This window comes from Carassius auratus, chromosome 1 (genome assembly GCF_003368295.1).
Source record: "Carassius auratus strain Wakin chromosome 1, ASM336829v1, whole genome shotgun sequence".
NCBI classification, from domain to species: domain Eukaryota; kingdom Metazoa; phylum Chordata; class Actinopteri; order Cypriniformes; family Cyprinidae; genus Carassius; species Carassius auratus.
In genome coordinates this window covers 27,589,535-27,606,583 of record NC_039243.1, presented here as the reverse complement: position 1 = coordinate 27,606,583, position 17,049 = coordinate 27,589,535, and the positions used below count along the sequence as shown (strand labels likewise).

Sequence of the window (17,049 nt, the reverse complement as noted above, 5' to 3'; positions counted from 1 at the left end):
TCTCTTCACCTTCAATACCATGACTTAGGTGCCCTTGAGCAAGGGGTCACCATACTTGGCTGAATGTCACGTCACTTTCATTATTTTATTAATTGAGATTTAAATATAGCATTAGCATATTTGAAGTAAACATATTTTTGCTCTTAACACAAAAAAGGCTTAGGTGCCTAAATTAGGCTGTTACAGACGTCAAATGGCGAGATAAATTATTTGATCTTAGAATCACTAATTAAATGCTCTTTGAAAAAAAAAAAAGTTTTAATGAAGTAGATGTGCCAATAAATGTGTATTAGAAGCTTGCAGGCATTGGCTGACATTATTGTCTATGATGACAGCTAATTTAGATAACATCCTTTAAGGAAATATGCGGCTTTCAAGAAAAATGTCATGGACGTGATCACCCAGTTCTCTTGTTTGAAGTTCAATAAATATGTTAGTTCTGATATCGGAACAAATTTAATTGGATCGGTGGTAGCATAGTTGGTTTTAATAAAGAAGATTACAAGCCCCTTTCACGACCCAGCTTAAATAAAAAGGGGAAAAATCAAATATTTGAATATTCCTTCACAGATTTAAAATGAGAGCGAGAGAGAGAAGGGGAGAAGCCAGTTATAAGGAAGAAAAAAAAGCGACTGAAGGGGACAAAAAGAGGACACAATCTGCTGGGGGATGCACGATGGCCTCAAGAGAGATATCATAAATGGCAATAACAAATAACAGCCTCACGCACACACACACACACATAGAAGAATGCACGAACATACTCCCCACAAAACATTCAGGATACAATCCTAAATTTGCAATTAAAAAGGAAAACTGGTCATATAAGCAAGAAAACTATTCATTTGACTTCAATGGACATATCACACAGTGCATGGCAGTGGGTAATAGTTTAGTTTATTTATCTTAGGTCACACATGCAGTGCTTTACAGTCAAGCTGTAGTTTAATTCATCCATGAAATCCCAGTGGAACGACATCTCTTTTTTCCCATGGCATGATCTTATTTAATCAGGAAGCTGAAAAAGAGTGAGAAGGAAAAAGAGAAGAGTGTGAATGATGAAATGGTTGCTGACTGGAAGTGACGTCACCGTCTAATCATTATGAGTATAGACTTCTAAAGACTGAAAAAGGTAATTGGCCGGAGTCTCTACAATTACCAGCAGCAACCGCAGTTGCTGTACATTTAATGCATTTTATTTGATTCATTAGCTAGCTATTCTGCCTAGGCTGATGTACATGAACGCTACAGCAAGTAAAAGGAATGTTCCAGTTAGAATACATTTCAGTGCTTTTAAAAGAATCTGTTATGGAAACAAAACATTCTTGTTTACTTCCATCCACTGACTCATTTTTCATTCAGTGAAGCTTGTGAAGACTTTGCTGGCTTTTCTTTCTCCAAACACTGACTATATAGCAACGTATCCTTAGTTCAACTTACTTAAGAAGTAAAGTAAACCCCAAAAGTTGCTAAAGTGAACTTTTTAATTAAAGAAATTTTGTTTTTTTAATGATCAAAATTTTATTCACTAAAAAAAAATCAATGAGCAGTCAATGAATGCATCAGTGAGTGAAACTTTTTTTTTTCTTTGAAAATTTAATCCAATGATGCAAATTGTTTAATTGAACTTTTTTTTTTTTGTGGGATAACAAAAGGCATAATCAACAGATGCTGCAGAATCAAGAATATTGCTGTAAAAGTCAAAGCAGAGTGATACATACAAATCTAAGCTAAAGTTATATTACAAGGACAAATACTTAAATACAACGAGAGTGAGTTTCAACACTGATAGATCTCACCTGTAAGGATATCCATGATATTTTGATCTGAAGATGGACAGAAGAAAGCTAAAGAAGAACACCACTAAACCAAGTCCAACAAGACAGATAACTGTAAGAAAAAAAAAGCACAGTGAGTGACACTCTATTAATGAGCTGAATAATGCTTACATTGATTAAACTTAATTAGTATGCTGCAATGGTATTATATAATAGGATTAAGCCATTGGTGAAGCCATCGCTTTTCATGAACTTTGATCTAAGAGCTAATCCCAAAAAGCCATCTTAAATTAATCCATTACTAATGAATGAAACAATAATCGCTACTTAAATGCTTCTAAAACATGCTGAATCAGCAGCTTTGTCCCTTAGATAAAACGGTGCCAAAAATCTGATAACCTGCTGAGTCACGTTATAAAGTGATTTTAAAGATTAGTAAGTGAAGCCATAAATATTGTGCTACTGGAGAAAAAAACAAAAAAACAGCTGATTTTATGAAGGGAAATAAAATAAACCATCTGCATAAATACTGCAGCTCCTCAATATCCTTTGCACAGTATTCCTGGAGAATTTGCTGATTTTAGCATGCATATGTATAATCACACCCACTTATGCACTGCTGACAAATGCAATCTTTATTGCATCCAAGAGAGTCAGGAAATTCCATCTTCAGCCTTCTTTTTTAGATTGTGGTGAAGAACTCTGATTGGACAATGCAACTACTTATTGAAGGCTAGGTCACATTCTTAAACTAATATCTGGTTGTAAAATGATAACCTATACTTAACATTTATCAAGTCTATAGAATTGCATTGAAAATTTTATATTTTATTTTCTTATTCCAAATCTAAAACTCACTTCCAAAACTCACCAAATCTATTTTCAAACATCAAATCTAGAATTTCATAAGCTGTTCGTGAGAAGAAGATTTTAAAGCATTTATTTACCAGTTTTAAAATAGTGACAAATAACACTGCAAGTGGAAAACATATTGATCCTTCACGCTTAAGGCCTCGATATACTCAAGTAAAGTTATTTTACATTCTTCGGTTAGCAAAAATTCCACCACCTCCCACGATGCTGGAATGAATATGTTAAATGAATATGTAAGTGAATAAGTGCTGCACACTTTACTGTCAATAACAAAATAGACATAAAACAAATATGGCAGTGTTGAGAAAACAGCAGTTAAGAAAGCATCTGATCACAGCGATGTGGATATCGCACAAGCTCTGCAATTATGTTCTCCAGTCAAGTCTCATCATGTTTATTTATATAGCACCTTATATATCCAGATGGCTTTAAAGCAAGCACCTTTACAATATTAAACATGAATGAGCAGTATGAGTGTTCTGCTTTCAATTACAATTACTACTTCAATTTTTACTATAAAGCAGTTTTCCAGTGTGTTCATGTTTTTACTCACATCTGACCTCATTAGACTGAACAGAATAAATGATCTGGAGAAGAGTTAAATTATTTTTGATTGGAGAAGATCCAACCAACAGGAACCATGTAATCTTTTTTATGTAAACTTGGAACCTGGAAAACTTTGGCAAGCTGTTTCAGACTCCCAAACAATTTTTGGTGTTTTAAGAAACTTTGGTGTCTTTACGATTATTACAACATAAACAGAGATCACTAATAAGGACTAATAAGGTCCAAAAAAACAAAACAAACAACAACAACAAAAAAACTACCGGAAGACTACTTGTTTCCACAGAAGAAGAAAAAAACAACAACCACAGACAACATTTAACTGGAGACCATTTAGAAGTTGTGCAATCTATTCAGAGAAGGTGGGAGCCTGTATTAAAGGCAAAGGGTGATAAAACACCATAATAAAAAATCAAATATTAAAATTATTTCCCAGGTGTTTACATTATTTAGTACAGCCCTTGTAGATATATTGTTCTTGTACAGAGAAGAAAATCCTGGGTCGTTTAAAAGCACAGTATGGTTTCTAAAGTCTGAGTGTGTCTCTGTGTGTGTGTGTGTGTGTGCACGCAAGAGTCAGTGTGTAAGTAGTAAACATATTAAAGAGCGAGGCAGTGGCAGCTGCTGTTTAGCTGAATGAGAAGCTAATCAAAGCTTAATCAAAGTGTGTTAACCTCCTCAAAAGAGGGGCACCTCCAATTACACCACACCGCCAGCACTGTTCCTCTCCAGATTAGTCATCCAGAAACACCCTCTTATCCTGGGATCACACACTCAGAATACACACACAGTGAGCTTTTAATTTAAAGTTTCAGCATCTAATGAACTTCCCCAAAGACTTGTTTTCAAGGCTTCATGCGACAACGTTTACTCTGAGACCTTGATGTTCTCGAGCCTATTATCATTTCCCTGACACGTAACAAAAGCCTTCCCAGAAGACACTCGGCAGTAGCCGCAATAGAACTCTGTATTATACAAAAATGATGAGAATGACTGACTGTGATGTGACATTTATGAACTGCTAAACATTTACTTTCAGGGTCGTCTGTGTCACAGGGTAACTAATGCATTGTTGCGGAATAACGGCGCACTGGTGCAATCACATTTGACTGGATGGAGCAGCTTGCCGTAAATGTTTCTGCGGGGGAGTGGTGTTTGAAACTAAAGAGTTGCTTCTCTGACAATCTTCATTTAGCATCTTCCTATTTCAAATGCTTTGAGTCTGTGTTTCCATGACAACCGCTGGGTTTGATCAACCACTCGCTGTGCAAGTATTCTTCTTCTGCATAGTAGTAATTAACATTTTAAGTCACCAGAGGTTTATTTTGCAGCCTGTGCAAGTGTACTTACTGAAGTAAAAAATGTCCAAAATTCTATTAAAGTAATTGTTCACCCCAAAAAGATGACATTTAGGTTATTTGTTCATACAGTGAAAGTCAATTGGATCCAACATGGCTTTAGACCCCCAAATATCTGCTTTTTTGGTTTACGTACCAAACATCTGGACCACCTACTGTATCTGCTGCCATTCACTAGCCTCCTGTAGAGAACAGTTTTAAAGCACATCTGTTTACCTTGTTTTTATACTTTATGTACACAATGCTTGCCAAATTAATCTTTCATTAAAGTTTTTGTTGAAGAACATTGAAAACTGTCACTCCTCGCTAGGTTTTGCACTGGTTTTTATTGATTATTTTATTATTTATGGTGCAGCGTACAATAGATTGCCTTTATGATGATGAGCCTAATTCAATACTCCCAACTGCTTTCTTTACCAATGCTAGTGCTGTATAATGGGCTTTTTCCTCTAAACTGTCTGTCCCAAACAGGGGCTTGTATATGTTGTGAATATACTAGGTTTGCCCCACACATTTTGTATATACTGTAAGCGGAATGTAGAATGCGCTAGTAAAGAAGCCTAGCATGAGAGCTATTCTGTGTACATGTCTTTATGTTACGATTAATTCAACGTGAGCACGGCATGTTTCAAAATAAACTTGGTTAAGTGATAGTTTGGATCAATGACAGTTTCGATTTGTGTCATTTATGATGTTTAAATCATACCTGTAGACTCAAATTTTGGAGGGGAAGTGCTCAGTATATTGCCTGTAATGAGATAGTGTTTTCTTTAAATGTAAAGGCTATAATTCTACTGCTCTAAAAGCACCACCCTCTGGCATAGAGTGAATTTGAATATTCACTTATTTTAAGTAGAACAGTGCTGTAAACAAAAAAATTCTAAATTCAACAAATAATTTTCAATACATATATATGCTCCATTGCAGCAGCTCAGTACTGTAAACACAAGATATTTTTCTTTGATAATGCAGGGAACCACTGGTTAAACATAAATACTGTAACAGCGATGAACATTTTTTGTGAAATTTCGCGGTTTTTTTTTTTTTTGCTGTTTTATTTTTTTATGTGAGGAAAGCAAAATAAAGTAAATTGTGACATATTATACCCCAGAATTCTTCATTCAGTGGACTACTAGTAAAATTTATTAACATTTGGGACCAAAAATTATTCAGACACTATGACCTGACCATGTTTTGCTTAAGTATTATCTGACATTATAAAGATAAATTTGTTCTGACACAGTTTAACTGAGTTCTTGTCATAATTTATGACCATTTTCCGAACTATCACAAATAAACTGTGATAATGTGTGAAATGTTGAAGGTGTCTGAATAATCTTTGGTTTGGCTTTAGGTCTAACGCAATTAACATAAGCAAAACAAGTGCAATGCATGCACACATTTGTATTGGTGCAGAATGAGAGACATATAACCCATGGGCGTAGAATATGCGGGGGACATGTTCACCCCACTTTTAATAAAACATTCAGCTATTACTGTAGCTAAGCTGCATAAAAAAACAGAAAAGCTTTACACCAGAGCTTAATTTGTAAATTGCAAGGTCCTTGAACAAAGTGGGGTAACAGATCCAGCAATGTGATTAGAGGAGGAAAAGGTAACATTCATGCAATTACATTGGTGGAGCAGTTTAAGTGATAACCGTGCATCAGTTGCTTTTATTAGGGTTCGTACAGTCATAAAAAAACTGGAAAAACCATGAAAATTAAAAACAGCAATTTCATTTCACAAATCTATAATAGTTATATTTAATCAGGTCCTGAATTTCAGTGGTGGATTGTCTGTAAATCACACAGGGGCACCTGCAGATTTTATTTAATTTTATTTTTTGGAGGAACAAATGATCAGAGAGAGCAGAACGAATGTCACTCGTTTTGAACAAAAAAAATTTAGAAATGTAAAAATCTGCATATTAGAATGATTTCTGAAGGATCATGTGACACTGAAGACTGGAGTAATGGCTTCTGAAAGTCAGCTTGGCATCACAGGAATAAATTTCACTTTAAAATATATTCAAATGGAAAACAGTAATTTTAAATTGTGATCTCACAGTAGTTCTGTTTTTACATTACTTTTGATCAAATAAATGCAGTCTTATATAAGGTTGTTATATCAAAGCCAACTTTGGCGTTTCTTTAGAAAAGTTACAAAAAAAGTTAATGATATAAATGCTACACAAATGACTGAATCGAGCTTAAGTGTAGTTCTGGCAGACCATGGCGTGACAGCCAGCCATTATCTGATGCTCAACTGATCTGTAACTACTCCCATTACCATTTAAGCAAGACATTAAAGCTCATCTATAGTAGAGTCTCTTGCCTAAGTCTGTCAGAAAGATGCATGCTACGACAGCTTTTCAGGGACTATTCTATTGCACAGACACTCACTTGAGTCAAGAGAGCTTTTCAAACGCTTATCTATCACACAGACAGGCGCTCACCCATCCTGCATCACCAACTCCTCCTAAAGCAGGCACGTGATCGATTACTTGCTTGTTTACAGAGATACCTCTTATTCTATCTGCTCATTGTCGCTAGTATTGTCCTTCTACCACATGGAAGTGTACCTAGGACAAAAGTTGTTTGAAACGCAAAGGGCGGTCACACCAAAGCTTGATATATATATGCATGACACACACATCAGTCAGAAATTATTACTCTAACCCCATCACAAAAATGAGTCAGTGTGCCCATTTTGTGTACCTCCAGTGGCTGAGAGAGGCTCACCCAGCAGTGCCTACAGAGCAAACATCTTCCTCAGCTGCAGGGTCTTCTTCCTCCTCCTCTCACACATCAAGGGAAGTGCTTAGAGTTGGGCATGCAACCTTTCTCTTGTCCCCCTTTCATTACGTATACTCTATTCATCTTCAGTCCCTTTCTCCATAAAATGACCTTTCGCCCCCCCCAAACATCTTTGAGACTGACTGATGAGATTATAATAATGTAGATTCATATATGCATAATGGGCAATTAAAGTGACAGGTGTAGGGAAAGCCCAGTGCTGGGCAGACGAGGTGCCACCGCCGGTTTAATTTTCCGCTGTACTAACGTGACCTCTGACCATGCCACAGCCCTGGCGTGGCAGATGATGGCCGCGGCAAATTTGGGTGGTGTAGGGGGAAATGTAAGACAGAACCTCTGGAGAGAGGAAGTCAAGAAGGTGTGTGTCGCTAAACCAACTTCTAATGTGGGCTTTATGAAGGTTATAAATCATTTTAAAACATTCACCTGTCTAGATGAAGTTTAATCTTATATAAAAATATTTTATTGTGAAACCCAAGATTTGCATTTGCTTGAAGAAATACCAGAGCTTACTGCAGGATTTAGGCTTTGGTTCTGTGTAAATGGAATGCACATCAGATCGTACTCGGTTACGAACGTAACCTCGGTTCCCTGAGATACGGAACGAGTACTGCGTATGGGAAAAGCTCCTTTTTTCCTCGATACTGAAGCCTTTTTTCAATAACGCAGTGCAACTGCACTGCCATTGGTTTAATCTGTAAACTTTTTTAAACCAATGACAGCGCTGCGTAGCTGCGCGAGCCTGTGGCGATGCAGCGCGCCAAAGCCCGCCAGAATGGGCGGGGCGAATGGCTATATAAGCAGGCAATCGCCAGAGGAAATCAGGTCATACGACTGAAGCGACGACACTGAACCCGCAGCCTCGTGGCACGGCATATAACGCAGTACTCGTTCCGTATCTCAGGGAACCGAGGTTACGTTCGTAACCGAGTACGTTCCCTTTCGATACTTCACTCATACTGCGTATGGGGAACGAATTCAACCGCGCCGTGCCACGGTAGGGAACGACAAGACTTAACTTGAACACCCTGGGGTCCAGAGGATAAGTGAGAGGGCCGGAGCCATCGAACCCTTGACGCTACACTGCTGAGAGGGAGCTAGCTCCCTGGAGGTGGTATGATGACAGAGTCTGCTAGAGGCTGTCGTATCAAACCGAAAGAACCCGAGCATGCAAGGTCGGGATATCCAAGTTATAGAACCTGACAAAAGTGGACGGCGAGGACCAGCCGGCCGCCTCACAGATGTCCTTGATAGAGACACCACTAGACCAGGCCCATGAAGAGGCCATCCCTCTAGTAGAGTGGGCTCTAACTCCTATGGGGCACTCAAGGCCCATAGAGGAGTAACATAGAGCGATAGCTTCAACTATCCAACGCGAGAGGCGTTGCTTTGAGACCGAAGACCCTTTGGTGCGGTCACCAAAGCAGACAAAAAGCTGGTCAGATTGCCTGAACGGCTGAGACCGCTCAATGTAAATTCTCAAAGCCCTCACTGGGCAGAGTAAATCCAGCTCCCGCTCACCTGACAACGGAGGCAGAGCTGAGAGGGAAATTACCTGTGCTCTGAATGGCGTCGAGAGCACTTTAGGTACGTAGCCATGCCTGGGTTTTAAAATGACCTTAGAGTCATTGGGCCCAAACTCAAGGCATGCAGGGCTCACCGAGAGGGCCTGCAAATCGCCAACACGCTTGACCGATGCTAGAGCAAGTAGCAGAGCGGTTTTGAGCGTTAGGGGCCGAAGGTCAGCTGACCGCAGCGGTTCAAAGGGAGGTCCTTTGAGTGCTCCAAGGACCGTGTGAAGGTCCCAAGTGGGAACGGTAAGAGGGCGTGGGGGCTTCAACCGCCTAGCACCTCTCAGGAAATGCACAATGAGGCTGTGTCGACCCACTGATTGGCCAGCAATAGGAGCATGAAATGCTGCAATGGCTGCTACGTACACTTTGAGTGTGGAAGGGGTGAGACCCTTTTCTAGACGCTCCTGGAGAAATGACAGTATCGGAGATACATCACACTCAACAGGGTCTTTGTTTTGTGCTAAGCACCAGTCAACAAAGACTGACCATTTTTGGGCATAGAGGCGTCTTGTAGACGGGGCTCTTGCCTGAGCAATGGTGTGTAGTACGTCCCCGGGGAGGCTCAGAGGCTCCCATCGAGGGACCATACATGCAGAGCCCAGAGTTCTGGCTGTGGATGCCAGATTGTCCTGTTCGCCTGAGAGAGGAGGTCCCGCCTCAGGGGGATCGGCCATGGGGCTTTCATGGAAAGCCTGAAAAGCTCCGAGGACCAAACTTGGGTCCTCCAGAGTGGGGCCACTAGGAGGACTCTGTGTCTGTCTTCCCTGACTCGTCTGATGACCTGAGGGATCAGAGCAATCGGGGGGAAAGCATAAAGAAGGAGGCTGGGCCAGTTGTGGGCCAGTGCATCTGTTTCCTTTGAAAAATAAGTTGGGCAATGAGAGTTGCTTTCTGAGGCGAAGAGGTCGACCTCTGCCTTCCCGAAAATCTCCCAGATTTTGAGAACTGTCTGGGGATGGAGCATCCACTCGTCCGAGGGGACATTGCTCCGTGAAAGCATGTCTGCTCCCAGATTCGTCTTGCCAGGTATGTGTGTCGCCTTGAGCGATCGCAACCTGGGTAATGCCCATTCCAAGAGGCGCTTTGCCAGTGCGCAGAGGCGGCTGGACGAAAGGCCGCCTTGGTGATTTATGTAGGACACCACTGTCATGCTGTCCGACTGGACTAGGATGTGGCGCCCTTCCAAGATTGCCTGAAAGGATTGAAGGGCTCGTTCCACTGCCAGCATCTCGAGGCAGTTGATATGAAGATGGCTTTCTTCGTGCGACCACGAGCCGAAGGCTGGTCTGCCCTCGCACAGAGCACCCCAACCCAGGTTGGACGCATCTGTTGAGAGTACCGTCCTTCTGGAAACCGCCTGTAGGGGTACTCCACGACTGAACCAAACAGGGTTCATCCAAGGCTCCAGGGCTGCTAGACAGGCCTGGTTGACCCTGATGCGAAAGCGGCCGTGCCGCCAAGCATGAGGTGGGACCCGGAGTTTCAGCCAGTACTGCAAGGGCCGCATTCGTAGGAGGCCGAGCTGTAAAACTGGGGAGGCGGAAGCCATCAGCCCTAGCATCCTCTGAAAGAACTTCAGAGGGAAACAGGCTTTGTTCTTGACAGAGGCCGCGAGCTGCTGAAGTACAAGAGCGCGCTCTGGTGATATGACCGCCCTCATATTGACGGAGTCGAAAACTGCTCCCAGGAACGTAATACGTTGGCTGGGGAGCAGTGAGCTCTTGGCGAAATTGACCCTGAGTCCTAGGCACTGTAAGTGGCTCAGGAGCATGGATCTGTTGTGGTCTAGCTCGGTTCGTGACTGGGCTAGAATGAGCCAGTCGTCGAGATAGTTCAGAATGCGAATTCCCATCTGTCTCAGAGGGGAGAGCGCCTCGTTCATGCACTTCGTGAAAGTGCGGGGAGCTAGAGACAGCCCAAAGGGAAGGACTGTATATTGGTAAGCCACACCCTCGAACGCGAACCTCAAGAATCGTCTGTGATGGGGGGCTATCTGGATGTGAAAGTAAGCATCTTTCAGGTCCAGCGAGAAGAACCAGTCCTCGGGGCAAATCTGCGTGAGGATCTGCTTCAGTGTCAACATCTTGAACTTCCGTTTCATGAGAGAAAGGTTCAGATGTCTGAGGTCTAAGATGGGTCTGAGACCGCCATCTTTCTTGGGGACAAGGAAATAACGGCTGTAGAACCCCGACCCGCTGTCTGAGGGAGGAACTATCTCTATGGCTCCCTTCCTTAACAGCGTCATCACTTCGGTGCGGAGGACCTGAGCATCGTCCGGCTCTACCGAGGTGGGAATCACTCCGCGAAAACGCGGGGGTCTTCGGGCGAACTGCAGTGAGTATCCGTGTTTTATTATCCCCAACACCCACTTGGACACTCCGGGGATGGCCTGCCAGGCCTCGGCCCGCGTGACAAGGGGCTGGATAGTGTCGGATGGCAGACCGCTGATCAGGGGCCTGAACACCGACGAGTGTGGAAGAGGAAAAGTGCTCTCTTTTTGAAAATGTGAAATATTTATTGTGTTCGCCATAACAACGGCGCTTTGCGTGGACGCAACAACAGTGGGCCCAGGTCGCACAGCAGACAGGCGAGAGAGCTTCTGGGGTGGTCCGGCCGCAGCGGGACTTTGCCCCTTCCTCTTTCTTCCCCAACGATCAGGAGGATTTAGAGGGCGTCGGGTCCAGCACAATCCTTTGCCGGGGGCCCTGACGTCTAGGCGGTTTAGCGCGCCTAGTGGGGCGAGCTGGGTGCTGCTCCTTAGGGGGTGCCGCCTGGGGGGTAGAAGGGGCAGGTTTGCTCTGGTGCTGAGTCGGCGCAGTCCTGGGGCGACTCGGGGCAGAGGTGGAGCGCTTGGGCAGGAAGTGTCGCATGGCTTGGGACGACTTCTGTGCTGCAGTGAAGCGTTCTGTAAACCCTTCTACCGCTGGTCCGAAGAGGCCGCATGGAGAGACTGGGGCATCGAGAAAGGCCACTTTGTCGCTCTCCTTAATCTCTGTTAGGTTGAGCCAGAGGTGGCGCTCCAGCACAACCAGGTTGGCCATGGATCGTCCGATGGCCTGGGCCGTGGCTTTCGTGGCGCGCAGAGCCAAATCAGTGGCGCTGCGGAGGTCACGGAAAGCAGGTTCACTACAGCTAGACTCATCCAGGGAACGGAGAAGCTTTGCCTGGAACACCTGCAATATGGCCATGGTGTGCAGAGATGAAGCGGCTTGGCCCGCAGAAGTGTAGGCCCTGCCAGCCATGGCAGAGGTCGTCCTGCATGGCTTGGAAGGAAGGGCTCTCTTATTTTTCCACCCCACAGCCGCGGGGGGACAGAGGTGAGCAGCCACGGCCTCATCCAGGGGCGGCAATTGCTCATAGCCCTTCTCCTGAGAGCCATCTACTGAGCTGAGAGCTGCAGAGGAAGTGCGTAGGCGGGCTGAGTAGGGGGCGCGCCACGACTTTGTCAGCTCGTCATGAACCTCAGGGAAGAATGGGGCAGGTCGCTGGCGGGGGGCCTGGCGGCGTCCTGGCAGGTACCACTCGTCCAGCCTGCTGCGTGTCGGCTCTTCAGGGGGGGCCCACTCCAAATGGAGTTCCTCAACGGCCTTGGAGAGGATGCGGAGAAGCTCGGCATCCATCCCAGCTCTGGCGTCGATGGGCTCCAGTGACGGCAGGTGGGCGGGGTCAGAATCGCCGGCCCAGTCCTCCGTTTCAGAAGCCGCGAGTGACATGGAGTCGTCAAGCGGCTCGTCCTCCGATCCGCCAAAAGAGACGAGGTCGCTCGCTTCAGCCGAGGGACGCTGCTCTGGGCGTGAGAAGAGGACAGGGGACGGCTCTCTCATTGGAGAGGGTGAGGCACGCGGGCGCTGAGCCGGCGTGAGCTCACCCAAATCCGGGCGCTGGGCCCCTCTTCCCCGCTGTCTTTTCCTGGCCGGCTCGCGGGAGGAAAAAGACGGGAGGGCGCGAGGGGCGGGATTACTTTCATTAAAGAAAGCAATCCGCGAGCGCAGAGAGGCGAGACTCATGCTTTCACAAAAGCAGCATGAAGTCTCAGTGAGTGCAGCCTCAGCATGGGGTTTACCCAGGCAGAAAACACACTCACCATGGCCGTCGTCCTCATGCAGAGGGGCTCTGCATGTGCCACAGCTGTGGCGCGGCATGGCCGTCGCCGTTAAAACGGCGTTAGAAACGCTCTTTTAGAGCGGTGAAAACCGCTGGAAAAAGCTCTTTTAGGATCGCCGGATGGCGGCAGGAGATCGCTGAGAAGCGGCCGGAAGCGGGAAGCGGGCGGCCCGAGATCGGCGCTGAGAGCGGCTGTCTGCGAGTACGCCGGCGCTGCAGGCGGTCGGCGGTCTCAGCTGGTCCGCTGCGGTGCCTCTTCGACGGCGAGAGCTCGTTCCAGGCGAAGGCGTTCAGCAGAGATCCAACGAAGTGAAGTCGTCGCTGAAGGAGTAAGATCTGATTTCCTCTGGCGATTGCCTGCTTATATAGCCATTCGCCCCGCCCATTCTGGCGGGCTTTGGCGCGCTGCATCGCCACAGGCTCGCGCAGCTACGCAGCGCTGTCATTGGTTTAAAAAAGTTTACAGATTAAACCAATGGCAGTGCAGTTGCACTGCGTTATTGAAAAAAGGCTTCAGTATCGAGGAAAAAAGGAGCTTTTCCCATACGCAGTATGAGTGAAGTATCGAAAGGGAACTGCTTTAAGCATGGCTAATGCATGAGAATATCACATAATGCGACACCATCTTTGGTGAATAAAGATGGCTATAGATTATTAGGTTGCACATTTTGGGGTTGCCAATCAAATTGATCCATGATTCATATGTATATGTTTTAAATATTACAAACTAATGTATAAAACTGCAATTAGTTAGATTTATATGATTAAATGATTTAAATGTTAGATTTCTAGATTGACAGATAAGAATTGGCAAGATTTATAATTTAAAGGAAACACCAAATCACAATTAAAAAAAAGCTTATCATATTCAAATATTACTTCAATATTCAAATATTACAATGGCATGAACAGTGTTTTCAAGTGTATGCTCTGTCAAAAAGCTTAAAAATCAGTATATAAAAATAGCAGATGTAATAAAGTTTTTAATACTAAGAGCTGTAGTTAAGTGATTCTAAAATAAAAATAAAATAAAATAAAATAAAATAAAAATTATATAACTACTTTAACAAATATATAATGATATGATTCAAAAGTTGTTGTTTTTTCATGTTCAGGACGATACGATTTGTACTATGAACTATTTGTTTCAGTATAAGTAACTCAATCAAAATATACATATTTAAGAGTTGACGGATATGAATCAGCAGGATTTATATTCAAAATAAAAAGGTCACAATTCATAAAATTCAGATAAATGCCAAAAAAGACTAATTGCAATTCATTATAAATATTAAATATCAAAATACTAAATTATTAAATTGCAAAATATCAAATATTAAATGAACAAATGGTTAATAAAAATAAATAAATACAACAACATTTGAGTAAATAAAGACTATTGGAGTATGTTTTACAAGAAAATACTTTCTACTTAATTTAAATAACATTTTACCTTTAATTCAATGTTACTTGCAGTTTTGTTGCAATCATTTGTGAAATTTACTAGTGGTCAACTGATATGTGTTTTTCACAGCCAATGTAGATATAAAACAGATATATATATATTTTAAAAAATAAATGTGTAAAATAAACATACTTATACTTTAGATGACTGTATTTTTCACAAATAAATTAATATTTTTACATACAGCACACAGTGAAAATGTCATGAATATGACAGTGGGCAAATGCATAAAGCGCATCACTATGTGAAATCACGAGTTTAAAGTTTAAAGCATTCAATTCACGCGGACCGACCGTCACACAGAGAACACGTGATCATGCTGGATAAAAATACACACTTCACAAGATCTCACAGGTGACGGCAAACGTGAAAGTATTATAATGTTTGCCTTCTATTACTAATAGGCCTAATATAAAAACAATTTTTATAATACCTTCTGTATACATAAATTTGTTTGTTAAACTGATTCTATCCATATTAGACAGAACTGTTAACGACAACGATGAACAAGAGTGAGAGTGGGAGCACTGTGTGTGCTCAGGTGCGCAGTCAAAATAAAAGAACACATCGGCCAAACAGAAAAACATATCGGCCCATGCCGATATTTGAAAAATGGCACATTTCAGCCGATATATCGGCCTTGGCAATATATCGGTCGACCACTAAAATTTACCAGCAATCCTACACTGTTTTTTAAGTGTACTTAACTTAACCCTTTCGAGTCGATTAACGCATATATGCGTTTTGAGTCATTTTCTCCTGATAACCCCGAAAAGAACTTAAATTACACTTTCAGTTTTAATCGTACAGATAAGAGCAATACATCAATCGAATCTGTAAAGGGTCTAGTTTTTTTTGGATACAGACATAATAACAAAAAACCTTTGTGCACTTATAAAATAAAGATAACAAGCAAGGTGCGCTGTCTACAGTCTTTGTCTCCGCTGATCGTCATGTACAAACATTTCATTAAAATGAACTGTAACTCCGTGAATACTCAAAGAAGAGACATGAGAGAGATATCTATAGAAAGTCTGGAATGTCTACTTTTAAACTAAACAAGTGCTGCCGAAAACAAATATTCTTAGATAAAGTAATCCATATGAAAACAACGCAATGTCTGTTTTTCATATCTCCGCTCATTATATCTAATGTGACCACGCCCCCGCGCTGAACGCGCTATTCAGATTCAAACTGAAGCGCGCGGCTTGAATACGCCCACATAGAAGAAAAAGCAGCCAGACTGTTCTTCAAGTTTTTATTTTATTTTACTGTTTGCTTCGCGATGAGAGGACTAAGACATAATTCACCCCAAAAAGATGTGGTGTGGTTGAGGATTTGAGAAATGGATTTCCTCAGAAAAAAAGAATGAAGCACTTTATTCAGCAGAGATCATAAACATGAGTAAGTCTCTTTTTATTTATTTGTACTAGTTTTCACATAAAGTGTAAACATTTTACTAGTTAGACTTTTTCTAAAGACTTTTTCCAAACTATAATTCCTGACTAAACGTATAATCAAGTGAAACATTATGAAGTTTCAATAACAATATACAATACTATACCATTCAAAAGCTTGATGTAAATAATATAAATGTGACAAATAGAGATAACTCTAACAAATGTAAAAACAATGCAGTTCTTTCGATTTATTCCCCCTAAAAAAACCTGAAAAATATTATCAGCTCTTTTCAACATTAATAATAATAATAATAATGATGATGATAATAAATGGGGTTTATTTGGTAGAAAATAAGATTGTTAAAAGGATTTCTGAAGGATTGTGTGACTGGAGTAATGATGCCAAAAAACTTGTTTGAAAGTAAGCTTTGATTGTTCCTAATAAACTGTTTAACTGCTCCCCCAAGTGGATATTAAATTATGTTGTGGGATAATTAAATATATTCTTAATAAACTACAAACATAAAATTATATACTTTTATTTTGTTCTCACACTCTTTCTTGTAAGTCCTCCCTCACAGTGGCACAGTTGAATGGGAGGCTCATTATGCAGCTCATTATGCAGGCCTTTGTCTTCTCAGGTGTAAATCACAATGATATTCATGATAGTTGACGCCTACTCGCATATGACTTTCAGTAAAGTACATTTGTGTGGTGGCAAGCAAAAACCCATGTGATTAATATGGTTTCATAAGAAGAATACACAAATATGTATTAAATTATATTCACTATTTGCATAGGTTTAAATAGGTCATTCTTTTCACCAAACAAATTAAAAATCAGCATTACATCTATATCCACCTCAATTAAAACTGCTTTGTGTATTTGAGTGGAAGTTAGCAGTTAATAGCACAAGAAGGGTGAAAAACTATGTGAACCACATTTAAATGGAGCTATATTCATAACTGCTGAAACTCCTGCCTTACACACAATCACCCACACAAACACAAATTGCAATTACCACAATTCTACACTTAAGCTGACAAACATATACAGCAATTACAAACATTTGTCTCCCAGCGTATTGCATAAAGAGCTTGCGTCTTTTTCTGAG

At 42.0% G+C, this 17,049-nt stretch overlaps 1 protein-coding gene across 1 annotated transcript in view; it reads right to left on the bottom strand.

Annotated features, from left to right (window-relative positions):
- Positions 1–875: 875 nt before the first annotated feature.
- LOC113106143 (tumor suppressor candidate 3) overlaps positions 876–17,049 on the bottom strand; it is an 82,467-nt gene continuing 66,293 nt past the window's right edge. Inside the window, exons 9-10 of the mRNA XM_026267777.1 lie at positions 1,800–1,890; positions 876–1,018 (exon numbers count right to left, since the gene is read on the bottom strand). Coding sequence (XP_026123562.1) covers positions 1,003–1,018; positions 1,800–1,890 — 107 coding nt within the window. The 3' untranslated portion in view covers positions 876–1,002. The remainder of the gene's footprint in view (positions 1,019–1,799; positions 1,891–17,049) is intronic.